This window comes from Bufo gargarizans, chromosome 4 (genome assembly GCF_014858855.1).
Source record: "Bufo gargarizans isolate SCDJY-AF-19 chromosome 4, ASM1485885v1, whole genome shotgun sequence".
NCBI classification, from domain to species: domain Eukaryota; kingdom Metazoa; phylum Chordata; class Amphibia; order Anura; family Bufonidae; genus Bufo; species Bufo gargarizans.
Window position 1 is genome coordinate 264,336,341 of NC_058083.1, and position 24,859 is coordinate 264,361,199.

Below are 24,859 nucleotides of genomic sequence, written 5' to 3' on the forward strand. Positions count from 1 at the left end.
CCCATGCGCATGGATGACGTGCCATGCGATCACGTGATCCATGCGCGTGGGGCGCCCTGACGTCACTCTGGAGCGCCCCGGGAGCCGCACGGACGGTAAGTATACTGCTCCCCCGCTCCCCACTACACTTTACTATGGCTGCCAGGACTTTAGCGTCCCGGCAGCCATGGTAACCATTCAGAAAAAGCTAAACGTCGGATCCGGCAATGTGCCGAAACGACGTTTAGCTTAAGGCCGGATCCGGATCAATGCCTTTCAATGGGCATTAATTCCGGATCCGGCCTTGCGGCAAGTGTTCAGGATTTTTGTCCGGAGCAAAAAGCGCAGCATGCTGCGGTATTTTCTCCGGCCAGAAAATGTTCCGGTCCTGAACTGAAGACATCCTGATGCATCCTGAACGGATTTCTCTCCATTCAGAATGCATTAGGATAAAACTGATCAGGATTCTTCCGGCATAGAGCCCCGACGACGGAACTCTATGCCGGAAGAAAAGAACGCAAGTGTGAAAGAGCCCTTAGTGACCAATAATAAGTGTTATCTTTTAGATAGGAATCAACATATGTTAAAATTAGGCAACTAGTAGTCTTAGACTAATTGAAAAAATATTCCTTGAGCCTCTACATATGTTAGGGTCAACTCTGTAAAAATAAGCGTCAAGTTCTTCCACACCTAATTCACCCAACCATGCCGTGGAGCTTGCTTTGTGCACTGGAACACAGTCATGATGGAACAGAAAAAATGTCTTCCCCAAACTTTTCCCACAAATTTGGAAGCATGCAATTGTCCAAAATACATTTTATGCTGAAATATTAAGATTCCCTGCACTGGAACAGTGATGTAAGGCTTGCATGCAGCTGGATGCTGGATGAGACTGGCAAATATCTCATATCTATAGAAAACCAAAGCAAAAAATGAACCACAATCTATTTTAAGATCATTTCGTCATATTCAGTTGTTAGAATATTTTCCCAGCTTAGGTACATCTGCTTATTTAATTTTAATAATAGTAAATCTATGCGCAAATGTACATTTTAAAACACATATTTAGCTTATGATGACATACTGCATATTGAAATATACAGAGGTGCCAACAGCAAAGCTAGACACAGCCTTGCTGTATAGTACAGTGTGTAATGCATCCAGCAGGGGGTGCTACTGATCTGTGTTTTAAGCTCACTTCTGAAATTTAAAGGGTTTCTGTCATAAGAAATAGAAATAATGTTATGTAGCTGACTGACATTAGAGATGTGCTAATGTCAGCAGTACATAACAGTATGCTTTATAACTCCCTGCCTGCCGCCGTTCTCTTGAAATAAAGACTTTTAAAATATGCTAATGAGCCTCTAGGTGCTATTAGGGCGTTGCTTCAACACCTAGAGGCTCGGTCAACTCAGCCTTTGGCATGCCCATGTACACTTGATTAAATTTCGAGTTCTCCTCATCGTCCTGGAAATCCTGCGCCTGCGCCGCCCGTTCAGTATTCGGCGCAGGTGCAGTGAGTGAAGGACGTGCTCCTGCTGCCGGCTTCACTCACTGCGCCTGTGCCGAATACTGAACGGGCGGCGCAGGTGTGGGATGACTAATAATATTTGCATATTTATGCAGCCGATAGGACAAATGGTCTGTTATATAAATGGTGTATTAATAACAACCCTACCTCTCCTGGGTTTTAACAGATTTATTTCACGTGTACTCTCATTTACCATACAAATCACTATTCTTTATATCGATACAATAATTGTTTTTTACCCTGGTGTAAAGATTTCTTTTATTTTAAAATGAGTTTTGACCTCTTATTACAACATGTCGAAAACAGCGAGTTTGGTCGACAGTGCATGGGGACCTTTCAGTCCATCATTCTTTGCTGTCTAATTTCTAGATATACCTTTCTAATGGTCACAGCTAGTTCTATTCTTATACATAGCTGCAAACTTCCTGCATAGACAAATTATAAAGAGAGTGTACTGTATACTGCTTTATTAGTGAGTTCACTGTATAATAGTATGCAGTAAGCTACTAAGCGTCCCCTAGTGGTGACTGCAGGCAGCCAGCATTTTATCATTTACATAACATTACATAAACAAAATGGAGTTCAAGGGGGAAGGTTTACTTTTAGGACAATACACCTTGACATAAAGCACTTGCTGCAAGCTGCATAAATTGATCTTGCAATGCATGGTTGAACTACAAGGGCTATGAAATTGTTACCTGATCTACAAATTGTATTTCTTCTATGTCTTATACTCCTGCATTAACATGTACATCCAAAAAATGACAGGGAGAAGAGCTGGCCACTGAGGGCTGTCTGAATGCCATTAACAGCCTGCTGATTTGTGGGGAATACTCCCCTTTGTTCACAACTGAAGAAATGAATGACCTCCTGCAGGTAAGCACCAAACAAGCCATCGGCTGATATCATGGTTGTTATACAGGTATATTTGATAACTAACTTAAGGTCACAGTAACATGGAGGCTTTTGACATTGGAGATTTGGTGTGGATTCTGCACCAATAAGCCGCCACTGGCCTCCTAGAATTTGCTTCCCATTGTTCTCAGTGGAGGCTGCTCTGCCGATCTGTCTGCTCTTGATGTGTTTGCAGCTACAGATGTATCCGGGTTAACACACAAACGCTTAACTCAAATTTCTTAACTCATCGCGTTATCTTGAAACAAAAGCCATCGAAAAGCAATTAAAGGTGTTTTCTTAACGCATTTAGTTTAGATAACACGTCTCATAAAGCATGTGTGTTAACTCTACTACATCCATATAAACAATGACTTCCCATTGAAAATGTATTCTGCTGGGCTGCTGGAGGCTTTGTGGCACAGAATCCACTCCAAAATTCTAATGACAAAAGACACTTTGTAAATATAAGGGGCTTTCCAGGCTCTAGAAATTGATTGACTTGAATGGTGGCTGACCTGCCATAGTCTGGCATGGCCTCTACTCTTGGCTTGTGCTTCCGGCTTCATTCAAAGTAGTAGTTCCAGCGACAGCAGCTGCAGGGTACAGATGATTGATGGGAGGGCCGGGTGTTGGACCCTGATTGGTCTGATATTGATGACCCACCCTGAAGATAGGTCATCAATATCTGGGAAAACCCCTTTAAAGGGAACCTGTCACCAGTTTTATGGTGTCCTAACTAAGGGCAACATAAATAAGTGACTGATTCACTTAGCAAAATGCTGGGTCACTTTCTTTAATTGACCCAGTCAATCTGCCAACATCTTGTATTGAAAAGCTCCAGCTGATAATGATGAGTCATGAATATTTATGAGTTCCTGACTCTCCCCGCCCACCTGCTGCTGAATGAGTTTGTTTCCATATGAATCAGCAACAGGTGGGCAGGGGAGTGGCTATAGCTCTGAATTAAATATACGCTGGACTCAATGTCATCACGCTGGACTCAAATCAGCTCATTAGCATGCAGCATCTTTGTGTGTATATTATGAGGTAACCATCTGTCACACCAGTAAGTGAATACATCTAAGGCACTTTTTAGTAGTTAATGATTGTATATAATTAGTTAGATTATAATCAAATATCCACATGACGGCTTCCCTTTAACATAAAGTCATCACCTCTGATTTTAATTTCTTAGGAAGCATACCTACCTGTTGCTTTTTCATGTGGACAAATTGTTTTATTTGGTTGGTTCTCTAACAATAAGCTAAACACAAGGGATTTCCCATGAGGTAGCTGCAGAGACAATTTAAGGAGGACATATATTCCCCATAATATGACAATGCTGAAGCAACCGAACCCTGCCTTGTGCAGTTCCTCTGTTATTCATACTGACATATTATGGAAATTTACAACTAGGTTTACCAGCTGAGTGTGTGTATAATCAGTGCTGCCAGTGCAAGACTGTGAAGGTACACACCCTTTTGAGAAAGAGAATAGTAACACCCAGTTGTCAATATATTTATATATTTCCTATTGGAATAACAGAGCAACATACAACCCAGGGTTTTAAACTATTCTCATGTATTGTTATTACATGATACAAATATTCATTACACAGTGCCAATAAAACAAATGAACCATTGGAATATTTTTGGGCTATGTCTGGATACAAATGGTCTTGCACAGTGACAGACACTGATTGTGGCAGCTCCCTGCTCTAGCTAATAGTAGGAGTCCCTAACACATGTCAATTAAGACCCCCACAAATTATTCAGAATATATACAGTTTATTATTCTACTTGCTCATTATTATGAACATTTACACGTAGCAGTCACTTTGCTTTATAATAGATGTAACTTCATTAGTAGTAGTTACAATGTAGAATAAAAAAAATAAAACTTTTATGTGAATTTTTAGCAACTAACAAACTGTTCTCGACCTCCTATATGTGGCATGTGATATGATTTGGTCTTACTAGCCAAAAAACAAAACAAAAACAAAAAATTCGACAGCAGGGAGTTTAGCATGACAACAATTAAATTAGGGCACAATTATGAAACTATCTAAAAGATACTGTCCTTGTTTCCCATGGCAATGAACCACAATGTCACTTTCATTTTGTATTCTGTGCTACAAATATGAAAACTACCCTATGATTGCTTGCTATGGCCAACAGAGTTTTTCTTTTAGATAGTTTTATAATGTCTAATCATTTTTTGTTATAATAATTATCTTGGGCAGATCTCAGTTTAAATTGATATATTTCCAAAGTACAGTATGTTCCCCTGGCATAAGCCAATTGCCCAAAATTTTGACTGCCAACGACAGACTGCCAACATCAGTTGTGTCCAATGAAACATACCTTAAAGGCGCCATTAAAGTGTCACAGGCAGTGAGTGTGGGCAAACTGTGCCAAGCAACCGATTTGACTTTGGAATAGTCCTGAGGGATTTATCCTGGTGTTCCCTAGGTTTTTATCCTTTAACTACTATACATCTGGCCTTTGCTGCAGGGAAGGTACCAGTGCAATATTCCTCATGTGGTTGGCTGCTGACCCACTGGGATCAAAGACAAGGACAAGTGGTGCAATGTATCGGGGGTCAAGCAATACATGTAGTTTGGAAACAGTCAGAGGACAGGGCAGGTAGAGTACTTACAGGTTTGTGAAACAGTCCAGAGGTCAGGGCAGGTGGCTCAGGGTCAGTATGGTGAACAGACACAGGTCAGGTCAGGTGGCAGAGAATCAGGATCCAGGAAAAAGGCAGACAAATGGATTATAACTCTTTTGAAGGGTCTAGCAAACAAGCGGCAGGAAAAATTCTCAGTCCCCAAATAATTTCAATCTTCCTCCCTCCCATTCCTCCACAAGCTCTCTCTCTTCTTCTGGCCCTATAACAGAGGAAGAAGTCTCCAGCTTTCTCTCTTCTTCTCGACCCATGACCTGTAGCAGTGATCCTATTTCATAACACCTCCCCCGGTCCGTCTCACCGGCTGTCATTACTCACCTAACTACAATTTTTTTGCCTCTCTCTCTTCTGGTATCTTTTCCTCCTCTTTCAAACACTGTTATAACACTGCTACTACTACTCTTGACCCGACCTGTGCTGCTAACTACCGACCTGTTTCTAACCTCCCCTTCATCTCTAAATTCCTTGAACGTCTTGTCTACTCTCGCTTAATAAGCTATCTCTCTGCTAACTCTCTTCTTGACCCCTTACAATCTGCCTTTCGCCTTCTTTACTCTACAGAAACTGCCCTTACTAAAGTGTCTAACGATCTCCTAACAGCAAAAAGAAATGGTGATTATTCTGTACTGATTCTTCTGGATCTCTCTGCAGCATTTGATACCGTAGACCAAAAACTCCTCCTTGCCATGCTCCACTCAATTGGCCTTAAGGACAGTTATTTTTCTTAGTTCTCTTCCTATCTCTCTGGCCACTCCTTTAGTGTATCATTTGCTGGCTCTTCTTCTTCTCCTCTTCCTTCTGATGTTGGCGTTCCTCAGGGCTCAGTATTAGGTCCTCTACTATTCTCCCTCTATACAGCCCCCATCGGACAGACTATCAGTAGATTTGGCTTTCAGTACCATCTCTATGCTGACGACACCCACCTATAAACTTAATCTCCTGACATCACCCCTCCTTTACTCCAAAACAGTAATTGTCTGGCAGCTGTATCTAACATCATGTCCTCTCTGTATCTATAACTGAACCTCTCAAAAACTGATCTTCTTGTCTTTCCCCCATCTACTAACCCACCTATTTCAATTTTGGTCTGCAGCACTGTCATAACTCCTGTACAACATACCCACTGTCTTGGGGCCACATTTGACTCAGATTTTTCCTTTGTTCCCCATATTCAATCATTTACACGCTCTTGTTGTCTGCACCTCAAGAATATCACCAGAATCCGTCCTTTTCTTACGATGGAAACTGCAAAAACTCTTGTTGTTGCCTTCATTCATTTTCGTCTTGACTACTGCAACGCATTACTAATCGGTCTCCCTCTCACTAAACTCTCCCCCCTTCAGTCTGTCCTAAATGCAGCAGCTATGCTCATCTATCCATCCACCCGCTACACTAATGCTACTAATCTGTGCCAGTCACTTCATTGGTTGTTCATCAACCACAGAATACAGTTCAAACTTCTCACCCTCACCCACAAAGCTCTCCACAGTGCTGCACCTCCATATATCTCCTCCCTCATCTCCATCTACCACCCTACTTGTGCTCTCCGTTCTGTTAGCGACCTAAGATTAATATCCTCCTTAATTCGTACCTTTCACTCCCATCTTCAAGAATTTTCTCGAGCTGCACCTACTCTCTGGAATACTCTACCCCGGAATATTAGGTCACTTTACAACTTCTCCACCTTCAAATGTGCCTTAAAAACACATCTTTTCAGGCAGGCTTATCAAGCTACCTAAAATGACTTTTCCCCGACTAAAACTCTCCCCACCAACTTCTCTGGCCTGAACTCAATCCTCTAACAGTCCCAAACCCGAAGCAGATCATCCGGAACCACTCCTGTCAATAAGGGCTTGAATCCTACTTATCACAATCAACTACCTTATGTGTCACCCCTAATTCCTCATAGATTGTAAGCTCTTGCGAGCAGGGCCCTGACTCCTAATGTTTCAGTTGTATATTAGCCAGTTAGTTTTGTTTTGTACATGAACCCTATGAATTCGTAAAGCGCTGTGGAATACGGTGGCGCTATATAAATAAATATTGTTATTATTATTATTAGTGTAACCAAAAGGAATTTAAAAGACTGCCCAGGCAAGGGGTGGAAAAAACAGCCTAGCATATAAAGCAGGTCTGATGAGCTCAGTCTTCAAACAGCTGAATACGGAGCAAAAAGGGGAATTAACCCTTGTGTTCCTACAGAGAGATGATTAATGAATAGACACTAATACACGCACAAAAAGATACTTAGCAACCAGGCAGCAGCCTGCATTATAGGACACAGGAATCTGCCAGCTGGCCCTGGGCAGAAACTAGGTGAGTGGTGCGGCACCCATGCCCACCTCAGATAGCAGGATGCCATGACATAAAGTAAAGGCACTTCACTATGTTATGCCATTACTCAATTATTCATAGTCATCTAATTACTGGAACTCCCACAGTTTTCAGCAGGCTGCAGTACTAGTTGGAGGTGAGCATTTTTTTATTTTTATTTTTAAAGGTGCATAATGTGTTAGAATAAAAAATAAAATAAAAAAATAAATACTTAACTTCATTGATTCTCCACAGCTGCTGTTCTGTCAGTGTTTCAGTCCCTACTGCCCTCTACTTCCTGGTCGTGGGTTTAATACACAGTTAAAGAGCATCTGTCAGCAGATTTGTACCTATGAAATTAGCTGACCTGTTACATGTGGTCTTGGCAGCTGAAGGCATCTGTGTTGGTTCCATGTTCATATGTGCCCGCATTGCTGAGATAAATAATGTTTTATTATATGCAAATGAGCCCCTAGGAGCAACGGGGCATTGCCATTACACCTAGAGGCTCTGCTCTTTCTGCAATTGCCTTGCCCTGTGCATTTTTTTTTAATAGGGCCAGGTGGTGTAAACATGATCACACCTGGCCCTGACTTCTCCTAAGGCTGGGTTCACACCTGAGCGTTTTACAGCGCGTTCCTACGCGCTGTAAAACGCTCAACAAGGAGAAACCAATGATTCCCTATGGGAATGGTTCACACTTGGGCGTTTTACAGCGCGTACGATCGCGCTGTAAAACGCCCGACGCTCCAAAAAGTACATGAGCGACTTTTGGGGCGTTTGTGGCCATAGGACACTGTAGTGAATCACACAAACGCGCGTCAAACGCGCGTTTACTATTACAAAAACGCGCATAAAAATGCGCGTCTAAAACGCGCGTTTGCGCAACGCTCAAGTGTGAACCCAGCCTAAAGTGAGAGAGAGAGAGAGAGAGAGAGAGAGAGAACTGAGCCTCTAGGGTAACGACAACGCCCTGTTGCTCCGAGGCTCATTTTCATATATTTAAGGGTCCATTCACACGTCCGTTTTTTCTTTCCTGATCTGTTCCGTTTTTTGCGGAACAGATCAGGACCAGATCTGGACCCATTCATTTTCAATGGGTCCTGGAAAAAATCAGACAGCACAATGTGTGCTGTCCGTTTCCGTTGTTCCGTTCCGCATGTCCGTTTAAATATAAAACATGTCCTATTCTTGTCCGCAAAATTCGGATCCTGGTACAATACAAAGTCAATGGATCCGCAAAAAACGGAAGACATTCGGATGTCATTCCGTATGTGATCCGTTTTATGCGGAATCCGTTCCTGGAAACACATAACAAATAATTATTTTTTTCTATTTTTTTCCAAAGAAATCCAAACAACTTTATTTGATTATTGAACTTTATACATGTTTCCTTTTTTTCTGCGGATCCGCAAAAAACGGATGACATACGGATGACATACGAAAACATTTTCAGGAACGTCGGATCCGCAAAAAACTGACCGAAATTCGGATTATAGAAAAATACTGACGTGTGAATGTAGCCTAAACATAACATTTCTCAGCACTGCGGGCACATATAAACATGGGACCAACACAGATGCCTTCAGCTGCCAAGTGCACATGTAACAGGTCAGACAGTGTCATAGGTACAAATCTGCTGACAGATGCCCTTTAAAGGCTTGGACTGCCCTCGCAGCCGGTCACTGGCTGCAATTAAGATCTGCCTCAGCCAGTGATTCATCTCAGGGCAGTCCAAGCCATTTCCTGTGTCTGAAGCCCAGGACCAGGATGTGGAGGACAGCACTGATTGGGGCAACTGCAGTGGCTAGGGATTGGTGAGGGTGAATATTGATAGTTTTTGTATTTTTCATCTATTACTCCCCTGGAAAACCCCTTAAATAATTTGATTCTCTGTACATCAGCTCCATTCACTGCACCTTTATTCTCAGGATATGCCATGGTCCAAGAGGTTGAACTCTCACTCATTTGGTATAGCATTTCCAGCTGATGTGCAATAACATTATACCATGGAAAGACCTATTAAACTCTGCCTACACTGTCTTATTTATTTATTTTTAAATCCCATTAATGTCTATCAAATGATATGTATGAAAATAAGTAAGAAATATTGTAACGCAGTAACAAACTTCTACTAATAGGAATCTCTAAGGATGTTGAGTCATTCATATGATAGCAGAATTATTGTGTGCAATATGTGTGCATTATTTACCTCTTGTAGTTTTTTTATGTGCATTGATTTATAGTATGTGTTGCTATTTTTGTATGTTCTTTTATTGTTCTTTTAAACAGTATAAATTACTGTTAAAACAGACAAAAAAAAAGCCACTATTCACAGACCCTTACTGCATGTTGATCTAATGATCCCTCACGGTCTTTATAATTGAGGTCAGTGGGTGATGAATTGAAGAAATATAATGAAAGTGACTGATCACAGTAATTTTGTTCTTATTCTCCGCTGATGCAGCAGACAAAAACCTATTTTGGGGGGGGAAATATTCAGATTTTTTCCGAAATGCATAAAAAAACTGATGAGTTAATTTCATCAGTTTGTTAATTCATCTGTTTTTGCTTCCACTGAAAATTATTAGGCCTAATAAAGATCTACAAAAAATGGATATCTTCCATGTGCATTATGCCTTTTTCTCACTCCCATCAACAGAAAGAGCTATTCTCATCTGCAAATACGGATAGAAATAGGATCAGCGCTGAGATCTGCGGATCTGACACATGGGATAGTAAAAAAATACTGATGTGTGCATGACCCTATAAAAATGAATGGGTCAGTGTGCTATCTGTGAAAAAAACAGCACACACAAAAAAATATGGTCATATGCATAAGCCCTTAATTCTACCAAGGATTTTTTTTTCATATATCTTAATGTATTTCTAGGTTCTGGGACCAGCATTACGTAGGAAGCATCCACATCTTGGTTGTGACCCAACCAAGTACTTTATTTCTCAAGTGAAATCATATCTACGAATAATAGTCTGTATTTCTCCATACCATGAACTTCTGAAGACCGCCTCAGGGTAAGGCTAATACATGGGCTATTCTTATCAGAGAGAAGGCAGTGGCCTTCTCAAAACAGCTGATCGGCGGGGTTCCTGGGTGTCAGATAGGTTGTCAGTATATAAATCTCTGTTTAAGCTGTCCTTTTTTTTTTTTATAAAATGCAAATTGTCCTTTCTGACAGACTGGAACCACCTCCCTGGCAATGTAGTGATATTATGATGTCAACTGTGGAATAATATATACTGTACTTGGAGGGAGCCCTTTTATTTGGCTTCTTAGATTATGGCCTGCTAGGAGAGTTTCAAAGATTGTTCATCTGATGATAAATGCACAGATTAACACATTTAACTAGTTAAAGAGGTTATGCCATGAAGTAAAAATCAGACATCTTATAGTGTTTTGGATTCACACGAGCTGTGCTATCTTATCAACTCAATGGTGGGGAGACAAGAGTGGGAGAAAACAGCGACACTGCTTCAAATAGAGAATGACCTTTGCCTCCTTAAACTTCGGAACTCCTAGACCCGCGGCTCCACAGGCCGACCCAGACAGCGTGGTGCTCAGCGTGTAATAGGGATACAGGGTATGGACAGTAGACAAAAGAAACCCATGGATCGGCGATCCACACCATAGCCATCCCGCTCCCCAGCCTGTGCAGCTATGCTATATTGCTAGCAATAAAGCTCTTTGAAGATTTTTCAAGACCCTGGTGAGTGCCGCGTTTCTGTCTACTGTCCATACCCTATCTTATCAACTGTCTGCTCCAAATTGCAAGTTGTTAGTGAGTCGTGCACGACGGAGAAAATCACACTGACACCTCTCAAGGATCAAAGCAGAATTTTCTCATTTATTAGAGGAAATTAAGCAGTATATATGTGCATCAGAGGGGGCTTTCCCCCTTGAGGCTCGTGGCATTGTTCCATTGGTCATTATACATAAATACATTTTCACTTCTGCGCAATTAGCATAGCTAAGGAATGTAAACTATAGATAAGTGGGGAGTGATCCTGGATGTCAGCGCCATTTTGTAATGGCTTCAGATCTTTCAGTCTAATATCCACAACTTGAGTTTGTGGGAATTTTATCAGCGCTGCAATGTGAAATGTCACTTTAGGTTATGGAGTCCTTGTAGTGAACAGTACTAACACTTGTGGCCTGACACAAACAGAGACCCTAACTAACTAACTACAGGCCTGGTCTCAGTCTCTAGGCGCCAACACTGTAATGAGGTGTGTGCACGATCTTACCGACCCAGGTCTGCTCTACATCCGCTGGTGACTCTGAACAGAACAAATGCCTCTCCAACAAGCATGCGGTCCCGCAGTGTATGTAGCTTTGCTCCTCAGCTCTCATCAGCGTTCCTGGAAGCAATCCTTGTTCCTCTGGACAGGATCAGGGTCTTGAACACGATCAGCTTCACTTAGCTGCAGCTCTGGTCACTGAGGGATGCTCTTACACCTGGATGGTGTCGGACTCTCTGCTCACACAGTTCCTCAGTGTCTCTCACAGCCTCACTCTAAGATGGCTGCTGCCCTCCTCTCCAGACTTGTAACTCCACCCCCTGAAAGTTCCCAACATCACATGAAATGCAGTCTGTTGCTGTGCTTAGGAAACAGCGGCATATTGTGGCCAAACGGCAGAATGTCAGTCCAGATCATTTAACTTCATTTAAACAAACACAATGTTCAGACTGAGAGCTGTTTCCCCATCTCACATACGTGGCATGGAAGGGAAGAAGTCGCAGATTCGGCTGCAAATCCTCTTTGCGACCAAATTTGCGACAGATATATGCAACAAAGTGGCGTATATCTAATCATAAATGACCCCCTATACATTTATCATAATGAAAGCCGAGCGGCAATTTCATGGTACGACCACTAAACATTTGACGGAACCTTGTGATTCCAGCTCCAGCCACTGTATAGTTTCTGAAACAGGTGGCTTACTGGGTGTCTGACCCCCACTGATTTGATATTGATGACCTATCCTGAAGCTAGGCAATCAGTATCTGAATATGAGAAAGCTCTTTTATGGTGTCAGTGTATGTGGGCACTCAACAACGCTTAAAGGGAGTCTGTCAGCAGATTTACCCCTTTTTAACAGTTGCCATTATGCTGTAGCCGCAAAACAGACGATTAACACAGTACCTTGATACGCTTTGGTGGACTTTTAAATCTGCCAAAAACGAACTTTGATGAGGGCTCGCAAGTGCCCAGGGCGGAGTCCACCGTGTTGGAGCCCAGGCAGCTCTGCCTCTTCGGCTCTTATCCCCGCCCAGCCTCCTCCTCTGCTCGCCTATCTGTTGTCTCTCCCCCTCAGCGAGATCCCGCGCCGATGCGATAACTTCCTTGGCCGGGGCATGCGCACTGCAATGCCCATTGCTGACACGGCATCGCAGTAGCTTATGCGCATGCCCCGACCAAGGAAGTTATCGCGTCGGCGCGGGATCTCGCTGAGGGGGAGAGACAACAGATAGGCGAGCAGAGGAGGAGGCTGGGCGGGGATAAGAGCCGAAGAGGCAGAGCTGCCTGGGCTCCAACCCGGTGGACTCCGCCCTGGGCACTTGCGAGCCCTCATCAAAGTTCGTTTTTGGCAGATTTAAAAGTCCACCAAAGCGTATCAAGGTACTGTGTTAATCGTCTGTTTTGCGGCTACAGCATAATGGCAACTGTTAAAAAGGGGTAAATCTGCTGACAGACTCCCTTTAAACAGAAAGGACTTTACTTTACATATTTTATGGTTTTAATGTGTTTACATACTGTATATACATTTATTTCTATTATAGAAAATATCCCGGATTCTTAACTGGTTGCCAGCTAATCTGGATTGACAGCTGGTCACAAGATGTTATTAACAGGGAAGCCAAACACTACATTATGCAACCCAGGATTATGGAAGCCCACACAGAGGAAACCCGGTACCACGGCTGTTCATGTGTTATTGTAATGAGATCAGTATTCATGGAACATGTTCTGTATTATTCATGTACCTTTGTATGGAACAGTTTCTGTTTCAATGGGAATACATTTTTAATGACCGGAAATAAAGGTCAGAAAGAAAAACATGTTTACCTAACAAACCCTTTTTCCTATTGTGTTTTCAGTGGGAATGTAGCAACAGTGATTACCTTGATTCATAGTTATATGCTCCATCAAAATGACCAGGTTCCATGGACAGGAAATAGTAATGCCAGCATATTTTTCAAGGGTGCGGATGAGGTTGGCCAGAGCAACTGTTCACTCAGAGATGTGGGTCCTGCTCAACATCCATACTGCAAAGATATTACTCAGGTATAGATCATAACAGATATCTAGCTTTTTTAAGCAAGGACCTGCGAATGATTAACTGAACTCCACAAATCTGGTAGCTAAAAAACACCCACACATTTCTTAACTTGGAGAAATGTGGTGTTACATGATGGCCATAGCCATGTGCTGGGTCCTCCAGACCAAGAGAGGCTCTAACTAATAAGCAGCAGGAAAAATATGGTATTACATGGCATCCATTAAAATGGATTAGTATGTAAAACATAGTGATGCTGGGTCCTCCAGACCAAGAGCTGCTCTAACTAAAAAATGGCAGGAGAAATGTGGTATTCCATGGCACCTATTCAAATGGATGAGTATGTGATACATAGTGGTGCTGGGTCCTCCAGACCAAGAGCTGCTCTCCAGTCTACGAAGTGGAGAGAGTCAAAAATACATTGGGAGAAGATTTATCAAGACTTTCCCATACACGGGTCTTGATCCCCCATGCGCTGGAGTAAGATGTGCCTACTTTATAAAGAGGCAGATGCCTTTTAATAAGTTAGGAGCATCTCCGGCAGTCCATGCAGCAGAAACTCTGTCCGCCATTAGTGTTTGTAATGGGAAAACTCCATGAATTAGCAATAACCAACCAGGGTATAAATAGTTTGTAATGCAATAGAATTGCTGTATATGTATTAACATGTATATAAACTCTCACCATTCAGGAAAAACTCAGGCTTCTACTTTCAAAGGAAGCGCCAATGACAGACAAAGTTTTTATTGGTCCAAGCACATTGCAGATGTTCTTGGATAACTTTAAACATATCTTCCTAAAGAAAGCAGAAGAACAGCATAAAACCAATAATCAGCTGAAGTAAGTATTGATATTAAGTATTAAGTATTAAGTCTTATATTCACTACTGGTGATGATCTTAAAACCACGGCACAATCATTGACCACTTTCAAGTATCCAGCTAAAATCAGGTCATGGAAGGTAATGGAAGGATTCCACTAATCTTCTGATGTGCTTATGATATAAGATTAAATATACACGTGCAAAATATTCACTAAACCTGCACCAGATTTACTGCAGAGGCCCAGGTTGGATGATAAATCTGGTGCAGGGATAGACACTTTTCTCTGACTCTATACCAACTATTGGAATTGTAGCACAATCTTGGCACAAAATAGCACCCCTTAGGTCCCATCCCTTTCCTGCTAAGCCTGCCTATTTTTAGCAAGTTGGAAAAAAAAGTGTAAAACCCTAGTTCTGCCAAACTGCACCAAAACGGTGCTAACTTGCAGCACTTTTTTGACAGATTCTAGGTGCAGACACATTAGTAAATCCTGGCCATTGTGTGTAAATGATCTTACAAAGATCTGAGTTTTTATTCACCAAGGCAGGGCTTGCAAAAAAAGTTCACTATTTTAAAGGAGTATTCCCATTTAAACATATGTGGCATATTGCGAGGTGTGGGATCTGCCCCCAGAATGGGGCCTATGAAGTGAATGGTGAAAATAGCCAAGCGCTGGTTTGACTATTTCCAGAAGTCCCATAGCAGTGAATGGAGCAGTGGCTGCCCTTGCCTGGCTTCCTCCACATTCACAGTCGCACACTCGCTCAGCTATTTTTGGAGGTTTCATAGCAGTGAATGGAGAGCATGCTGCACATTCGCAGCGTGTTCTCTACTTCAGGGGTCCCTTTGTCAAGATAGGAGCAGGTCCCAGAGGTGCGACCTACAACTACTTGACATTTGTGACATATTCTAGTGATGTTTAGCTGAAAAAAAACAACTTTAATTTCCACTATGACAATGCACAGTGTGAAAATGACCCGCAGATCCTTCTTAAAATTCTGTGAGATTAATAGAGTATAGTCCATTTACTAGACAATTGTTATTTATGTTCTGTTACTACTATTATATAGGCCATCAAGTTACATGCAAAGGTGCCCAGAGACATTTGTCTGTGGGTCCTCTCAATTTCAGCAAAATCCACATCTATCTAAAACCTATGGTTGCACATATTCAGGAAATCGCACAGATTGGATTTTTATCTGATTCTGTTGTTTCTGTAGACAGGAGCATCCGATGAGATATCTGGCAGTTGCTTATCTCCCCCTCTGCCTCCATAAAACTCAGAGTGTATTCTCATGTGCCAAACGGCCCTGGTAGAGTGCGGCATGATACCATCGCACATGCTTTAGCAAATAACTTGGTTTTTGTGATAAAGTTTTGTCTGTTCAGTTTTAAAAATAAATGTCAGTGAGTAATTGGCGACACAACACACTACTGCTGCCATTCGTCATGTGAGAATATACCTTAATTGGGAAGATCTTTATGCTGACAATGATATTATATCCTCAGGCATTGTTACTTTGTACTTAAACAGGATCTTTCACCACAAAATGCAGTGCATTTTGCAGGCAGCAGGTTATAGAGCTGAGCAGATTGATATATAGTTTTGTGGGCAAAGATTCAGTGGAACCTTTAATTTCTCCATTTATATCTCCGCTTTCTGCATCCAGACTATTAGGGGAGCTGTGTGAGCTCAGGGCAGGAGCTCTTATAAGACATTGCTCTCCTGCTTGTGCCTGCTCTGCTAAAACCTGACACAGAACTTGTATGCCAGGCTTTAGTGGCGCAAAGCTGGTACAGACAGGAGCAGCACTGTGCTATGGGGTTGCCAACCGTTCAGGAATTTCTGGAAAGTCTATAAAAATAGGTGACTTTTTTTCTGTGTCCATGAAAAAAAAAATAGATGTGTCTGTGATTTTGAGGCTGGAGGTAATTATTCAGAAAACAAAAGATAAATTCTGGTTGGCAACTCTGGCTCCTGCCTGTACAGTGTTTATAGTACGGCCACAGGGGAATCCGTGCACCCATACACAACGTTGTATGAGTAAGGATTCTAATGTGCAATGTTGGAGTACATCAGAAATATTACTTTTAGCAAATTTATATCAGTGACTGTTTGTGTGTATACCTAGATGTCAGTCGCTTCTCTTTATGTGAACAGGCATGTACTTGAGACACTTACTAATACCAGGATGGATGCAAAGAAAACTCAGGAAAGCATTGGTGGTCTTGAAGAAAAATACAAGAAAGCACAAATCATGGTTTCAGATATTTTAGATAAACTTATCACAAAGACTTCTATGTTGGAGCAGCTTAAAGCTGTATTAGGTAAGGTTTTAATGTTTTTTTCTCCATATTTTAAAGGGGTTGTCCATTCTCAGGATAAGCAATTACTAGCTGATCAGCTAGGATTCATCACCCCGCACCATCGCCAATCATCTGTTTAGTGTAGCTCCGTCAGAAGACGTCCCATTGTAGTTGAGGGAGCTTGCTACTAATGGGAGCATCTCTGTAGTAGCGAACTCCTCCACTACAATGTTCACAAGACTTCCGGCGATGGATCTACACCAAATTTTTGATTGGCAGGGCTGTGAAGTGCCAGACCCCCCTGATCAGCTAATGATGGCCTATCCTGAGTAGTCTGGGCAAACCCTTAAACACCATTGCTTGTGGTTGTGATCTTTTATGATCTCTGTTGAGCTAGAGGAAGGCAATACATATCTTCTTCTGACACCCTGTCCTCTAGAATTCTGTCTTCAAAAAGTCGCAAAATAAGACTTCTGTGACTTTTTGAGGTCAGGACTTGTGCAAACTTTTTTCATATTTACACCACCCACTCCAGTTTTGAAGTATGGGAGGTAAAGTGGTTGTGGTTGGCTATGTTAATGAATTTCACTCAAGCTTTATCACTGGGCATTGTTTGATAAATTTGGCCCAAAGTACTCCAATCCAGACACAAGCAAAACTGAATCCAAATTTTATCCTCATAATAAATTCCCTCCTAAGCACTTTTAAAGGGGTTGTCCAAGATAATTAAAAATCTCAGACAAGCCGCACAATAGTCTAAAATAAAGGACTATCTTATACTCATCCCTTTCTCTGTGGCACTGGTCCAGTCCTCCTGCCTCTGCCTGTTTACAGACTGCAGCACAGTAGCCAAGCACTGTCCTCAGCAGTCATTGATTATAATGGGGTCCATTGAGTTTACTGGACAGAAAAGCACTGCATGCTAACAGATCTGTTTACCGAGATCTGAATGTAGCCTGTCAATAATGTATGTGTATATATACACAATGTGGATATATCTCTCTATATCTCTGTTTCTATTTATCTCTATGTATCTGTCTATCTAATCCTTTTGGCAAAAACATGATGCATTGTTTGGAATGAATAGCCTTTCAAATGTACTTTATGTAAAACAATTTTTATTTCTGTTAGGCATTGGAGATGAGACGCTGCAAATTTTCCTTTCACAAAATGAAAATGAATTGGACAATTTTGATGAAAATGATGACTTGTTAAAAGATGGTATTGTCTTTTATAACTATTTATAAATTTTTACATTATAAATTCATGCTGTTTTGGTGCAATTCAATACAGTTGCACTGCAGTTGCCAACTGAGTATTTTCCTATTTCCCAGGACAGGTGCTAAAAGTAGCTCTCAAGGTGCCTACTCATTGTCTATCAATTTATAAACTACCAATCAAAATCTACCTTTGTAAAACTTACAAGGGTGTTATAAATAAACATAAAAAATACATGTGCAATTAAACCAAAAGTCTAAAGTATCAGTTAGTATCAGAGTGATATTGTATTTGTAGTACTGTACCATCAGCTAAAATATTCATCAGAGCAATATTTAAAATAAATAGTATATGCAGATCCATAAGCTGGCTTACATTTAGAACTGCAGGATCCACCGCCAGCTTCGGGGTTCATTAAGACTGATGTCTAAAACACCAGTCTTAATAAATGTGCCCCTAAGTGTATAAAACATCATACATCTACCAATACAACCAGGTCTAACTGTTACTAATACAGTTTGAATCTAATACATAAGGACCTGTGTGTTTGGTCATTTTGTTGGTGTTCCAAGAAGTAGAACTTTCGACATCTACTGTTTGTATCCTAGATGGTTGTGATGAATATGATGAAGCATTTTATCGCATGAAAGAGGCAAGTAAAAAGTCATATCTGCACGATATCCAGAAAAAGATCGAGAAAGCAGCTGATGAGCTAGAGGAACTCAAGAAGCACCAAAGATCCATAAAGAATGAGGTAAACCTCCTTTGAGTCATCATTAAGGTTCTCAAAAAATTCCAGTTTACGATGGGTTCATAAACAGTATTCATCACCTATCCATAGGATAAGTAATAAACGTCAGATTAATGGTGGTTTTGATAAAGTATATAATTTTTCTGCTAGATGGTAAATGAAATAAAGGGAGAGTTCATACTAGCATTGTTATAGCATTCCGTTCAAATGCGATTCAAACTGACAATAATAGAAGTGTTATAACAGAAAGCCAAAACAGATCACTTTAAAGGCATTACATTTTAATCTATCCTAAGGGCTGTTTCACACGAGCGGATGCCGTGCGTGACATCCGCTCCATGAAAGAGTGCCAAGACCCGATGCAGACTGCAGAGGCACGGAGCATTATCAGTCATGTTAATGCTCCGTGCCTCTGCAGTCTGCATCGGGTCTTGGCACTCTTTCACGGAGCGGATGCCACGCACGGCATCCGCTCGTGTGAAACAGCCCTAATAGAGTTAATAGACCCCAAAAAAACGGAAACCAGCATTCGGTCACAGTTCCTTTATTTTGGACGGAAACAAAAGTCCTGTCTGCAGGACTTTTTTTCTATACAAAATAATGGAAACCAGGAGCAATGCTGCTTTCCGTTTTTTTTTTTCTCTATTCAACTCTATTAGGATGGATTAAAATGGAACGCCTTTAAAGTGATCTGTTTGGCTTTCTGTTATAGCAATTCTGTTATTTTCCATTTTAGTCGCATTTGAATGGAATGCTATAACGGAAAGCGAAACGCTAGTTTGAACTCCCCCTAAACTGGCCATATCAGTATATTAAAAAATCTGAAAATGTTGGCAGGATTGGCTATCTAATGTATATGTGGATCTCATGGCTTTCATATGATGGTGGTTGTCAGGGAAAGGAGGGCTTGAACATGTTGGACTTCAACATGACTGATCTGTTCAATAGGAGATAAGCTGCTATCAGAGGGTTCTGATAGCAGCTTATTTTTCAGTTGTTCAGCAGACATTTGTATGGCCAAGGTAGATTTATCCTTCCATGAGTCCTAAAAATAAGCAACAGCTCCTATAGAAGCTGAAATGGCTGACATTTCCTGTTGTCCAAAAAATATTCCTCATTCTCCCATGTACACCCCTAACATGCACAAGGCAAGGTATAAACATGACAATCATACACAAATTTCCAGGCCAATTGGCGCTTTTTCGATTCAGGTACAATTGATTTGGACCAAAATTCAATGTTCTGACTGATATGTCTGAATCCAAACCTAATCAAATTGAGTGATTCGCTCATGTCTTCTACTAATGTGTATTTACACATGAATGGTGTAAACTTTTATTTAGAAAGTTGTCTTTTTTTCTCCCATTATTTACCATATCTAGGTGATGCACTGGTGTAGTAAAGTAGACAAACCGTGTGTTGAAAGACTCGTCCGATGCCAAAATCCCCCATATCTAGTTGCTCAGGTGAGAAAATGTTTAAAAAAAAATAATTTACTGTTGATTATATTACTACTACTACAACTGTCATCTACAGCGGTCACTTGTCTAATGTGACTGAAAATTATATAGAACAGTGCCAAAGAGAATGGGTTGTAGTTCATCTACAATATGTGACTCCTCTGTTCTCTTTAGATTCTGGAAATGGCATTGGTCATGATCAGTTGCCTCTGTACAGCTGAAAACATTAATGACCTTCAAAAATCTCCCCAGCCTTCTCCTGTAAGCAAATCAACTCCATCCAAGAAAGGTGAGAAACATTGTATAAAATGGGAAAGAGGATGTCATAAGACCACGGGTTCAGCATCCAGTATATCTGCACAACTTTGTGATATCTAATTGACTGTCAAACATTTGTGACAATTTATGTTTCGCACCTAATGACACATATGTAATAAGATCAAATTATGTCCATGTAAACAACTAGGTATGAGAGATCCTACTGACAAGGTTGACAGAGCAAGGTGGAAGAAAATACAATATCAAATTGGAGAGACCAGCAAATTTGTCGACATGATACATCAGTAAGTGTTTGTGAAATGTATTACCAACTCCATGTAAATAGCTTGTATATGGCATATAACTGCCATTCTGAATGTTCTGATCAGGTCTTTTTCTGCCATGTTCTGCTTCCATTTAGTTAATTCTGTTCCCACCGTTCTGTACTTTGCAGTGGGCTGTAGGCAGAATTGTGAATTTGCATGCTATGGTCTATAAATGCTACTGTTGTAAATAACTGTACTTTTCTTGTGAACTTTGGGTAAATACCAGGAATATCAAAATTACTGTGGCTTACTAAAATGTATATGTAATCTTAAAGGAAGTAAATACCCCGTCCTCCTTCTCTATGTTCAGTTTTCTTTGTTCTTTGCTTTGTTTTTCCCTGAAATGGATTGTGTTTAAGCATAAAACCTTTCAATATGGATAATTACATTAGGTTTTTAGATTCAGCTATTGCTGTTGCTACACGTCTTGTCTACAGTGTTCATATTTCTAATCAGGATTGCAAAGCTTGAAGATGGACTACCAGAACAGACCTTAAAAGATGTTGAGGCCTACCTTGGCAAAGCTAAAGAAGGGTCACATGGTGTTACTGGTGAAGGTTCTTTGTTGGAAAATGCTGCTCCTTGTAAGTATAATGTATATTGAAACATGTCATATTGATAAAGATTGATAGTTTGTTTTTGTTTTGTTTTTTGCAAAATTGAAAGGCACAATGTTCAGATGTTACATACAGTATGAAATTAGATTTGAAAATAGTGTGCTTTTACAACTTTTTTTTCACATACATACATACATTTAGCAGCTTTAGGACTAGGTCAGTGAACAAATACAAAACTTATCAGGTAGCATAAACACATTTAAGGTCCCTTTAGACGAGATGATACAGTAGGCGATTGTCGGGAAGAAGCATTCCTTCCCGGCAAATGCCCCTCGTCAGCGGAGGAGACCACTGTATTTACATCCAGCAATCTCCTCCTCAGTATGGGGAGGAGAAATCGCTAATGCTATCGCTCGTTCCTATACAGACTCATTGTTTGCCGGCAGCAGAGCATGATTACAGTGTTTCGCTCGTTCATCAGGTAATTGGCAGCACTTTTACACTGCCAGATAATGCTAACGAGCGTTCCTATGAACGCTTGTTATCGATTATTTAGTGGATTCTCAGCCCATATAAGGGGCCTTTTTCAGTTGTTGTTTATTATTCTTTTATTATTCATAATTTACAACTGAAAACACATTGAAAATGAGGTTATTTATTTTAATGCTTTATCCCAGAAAAATCTCATTGTTTAGATGCCCAAGGCTCTGTTTACATCTGTATCAAGGTTTTAATTTCGAATGGAAACTTGACCGAGTGGGCTCTTATGTATGGCAACTGATTATTCAGACCTCTTGGGTTCATCACATTCATGGACTGGATATCTATTAGAAGACAATAAAACTTTCACACTCCTTATCTACAGTATATCCTATGTATGCTACAACTGTTTGTTTCCTCCTCCACTAATATTGATCTGCTTTCCATAACTTGTCTCATCTACCTCATTATTCCTACACTGAACAAAAATATAAACGCAGCACTTTCGGTTTTGCTCCCATTTTACATGAGCTGAACTCAAAGATCTGAAACATTTCCTACATACACAAAAGACCCATTACTCTCAAATATTGTTCACAAATCTGTCTAAATCTATCTTAGTGAGCACTTCTCCTTTGCCGAGATAATCCATCCCACCTCATATGCTCATTAGACAGCATGAATATTGCACAGGTGTGCCTTAGACTGCCCACAATAAAAGGCCACTCTGAAATGTGCAGTTTGGTCACACAGCACAATGCGATATATGTCACAACGTTTGCGGGAGCATGCAATTGGCATGCTGACTGCAGTAATGTCTACTAGAGCTGTTGCCCGTGCAATGAATGTGCATTTCTCTACCATAAGCCATCTCCAAAGGCGTTTCAGAGAATTTGGCAGTACATCCAACCGGCCTCACAACCGCAGACCACGTGTAACCACACCAGCCCAGGACCTTCACATCCAACATGGTCCCCTCCATGATCGTGTGAGATCAGCCACCCGGACAGCTGCAGCAGCAATCGGTTTGCCTAACCAAAGAATTTCTGCACAAACAGTCAGAAACTATATCTGTAAAGAATAATTCAAGGCAACTGGACGTACTGTAGATTTCTTGAAAACGTTTCACTCGTTCTTCCAACGAGCTTTCTCAATTCTGAGTGATTGTACAAAAATTCTGGGAAAAAATATGTAACTGAATCCACATCTGGTAATTATGCCCAGCATTGGGTCAAAGGTGTTGATTCCATTATCCTAATTGGAGTCAGTAGCTGTCAGAAACTGTCTCAGAGAAGCTTATCTGCATGCTCGTCATCCTCATCGGGGTTTGGACCTGACTGCAGTTAGTCATCATAACTGTCTTGAGTGGGCAAATGCTCACATTCGATGGCGTCTGGCACGTTGGAGAGGCGTTCTGTTTACGGATGAGTCCTGGTTTTCACTGTTCAGGGCAGATGGCAGACAGCATGTGTGGCGTCGAGTGGGTAAGCGGTTTGCTGACGTCAATGTTGTGGATCGAGTGGCCCATGGTAGAGGTGGGGTTATGGTATGGGCAGGCGTATGTTATGGACAACGAACACAGGTGCATTTTATTGATGGCATTTTGAATGCACAAAGATACCGTGACGAGATCCTGAGGCCCATTGTTGAGCCATTCATCCACGACCATCACCTCATGTTACAGCATGATAATGCACGGCCCCATATTGCAAGGATCTGTACACAATTCCTGGAAGCTGAAAACATCCCAGTTCTTGCTTGGCCAGCATACTCACCGGACATGTCCCCCATTGAGCATGTTTGGGATGCTCTGGATCGGCGTATACGACAGCATGTTCCAGTTCCTGCCAATATTCTGCAACTTCGCACAGCTATTGAAAAGGAGTGGACCAACATTCCACAGGCCGCAATTAACTCTATACTCTAAGCGACAGAGATGTGTTGCACTGTGTGAGGCAAATGGTGGCCACACCAGATACTGACTGGTTTTCTGACCCCCCCCCCCCCCCTCCAATAAGGCAAATCTGTGCACATTTCAGAGTGGTCTTTTATTGTGGGCAGTCTAAGGCACACCTGTGCAATATTCATGCTGTCTAATCAGCACCTTGATATGCAACACCTGTGAGGTGGGATGGATTATCTCGGCAAAGGAGAAGTGCTCACTAAGACAGATTTAGACAGATTTGTGAACAATATTTGAGAGTAATGGGTCTTTTGTGTATGTAGGAAATGTTGCGTTTATATTTTTGTTCAGTGTGTGTTCTTTGGTGTACAAACATGTGAAAGACGCTTGATAAAGAAACCTAAGTAGTCGCAAAACCTAAGTAGTCGTCATCATCTTTTCAGTTAGCCATTTAAATCAAAGGAGCATTAACAGAAATGTTTCTCCTTTTGACAAGATACTGTAAGTCTTTATTGTTGTGTAAGTCATAAACAGTTGTAAATTGAGAGGCACTAGGAGTATTCTGATACCATTACTTTATTTATTAGATAACTATATCAAATTACTCATATTTAAGACTGTTACCTCAAATTGTACATTAACATTTTCAGATGCAACTCCCCAGTCCATCACGCCAGCCAAAAAATATTCACACATTGATTACAATAAAAATAAAGGAGCAAAAGGAGGAGGAATTACTATTGCAACAGCCCGATACAGCTCGGAGGATGCAGCATCTCTGGTGGCATTTGTTGTTGCCATTGTGGAGTACACTCGACTTTGTGCACCGCTCAAGGAATGTCAGAAAAAGTTGTCCAATTTAGAAAAAGAGAAAGAAGATCTCATATTAAAAGAAGCACAATCAAGAGTGGTGAGTATATGACAATGTTTTAGGTTGGTAATAAAATCAACATTCTTTCTTTAAAGGGTTTGCCCAATTTCCTATATCAATGACCAATCCATGGGATAGTGTCAAGGAACCATGAACCAGACGTACAACAAGAGATAAGTGGAAAATAAGAAGGTTTTAT

At 41.1% G+C, this 24,859-nt stretch overlaps 1 protein-coding gene across 2 annotated transcripts in view; it reads left to right on the top strand.

Moving 5' to 3' along the window:
* The window catches only part of LOC122934573 (dynein axonemal heavy chain 5-like), a 266,469-nt gene that overhangs the window by 192,208 nt on the left and 49,402 nt on the right, over positions 1-24,859 (top strand). For both annotated transcript variants that reach the window (XM_044290144.1, XM_044290145.1), the window contains 13 exons: positions 2,279-2,386; positions 10,302-10,441; positions 13,210-13,341; positions 13,528-13,714; positions 14,398-14,546; positions 16,691-16,857; positions 17,968-18,057; positions 18,663-18,808; positions 20,188-20,271; positions 20,440-20,554; positions 20,732-20,828; positions 21,306-21,433; positions 24,440-24,699. In XM_044290144.1, coding sequence (XP_044146079.1) covers positions 2,279-2,386; positions 10,302-10,441; positions 13,210-13,341; positions 13,528-13,714; positions 14,398-14,546; positions 16,691-16,857; positions 17,968-18,057; positions 18,663-18,808; positions 20,188-20,271; positions 20,440-20,554; positions 20,732-20,828; positions 21,306-21,433; positions 24,440-24,699 — 1,803 coding nt within the window. The remainder of the gene's footprint in view (positions 1-2,278; positions 2,387-10,301; positions 10,442-13,209; positions 13,342-13,527; positions 13,715-14,397; positions 14,547-16,690; positions 16,858-17,967; positions 18,058-18,662; positions 18,809-20,187; positions 20,272-20,439; positions 20,555-20,731; positions 20,829-21,305; positions 21,434-24,439; positions 24,700-24,859) is intronic.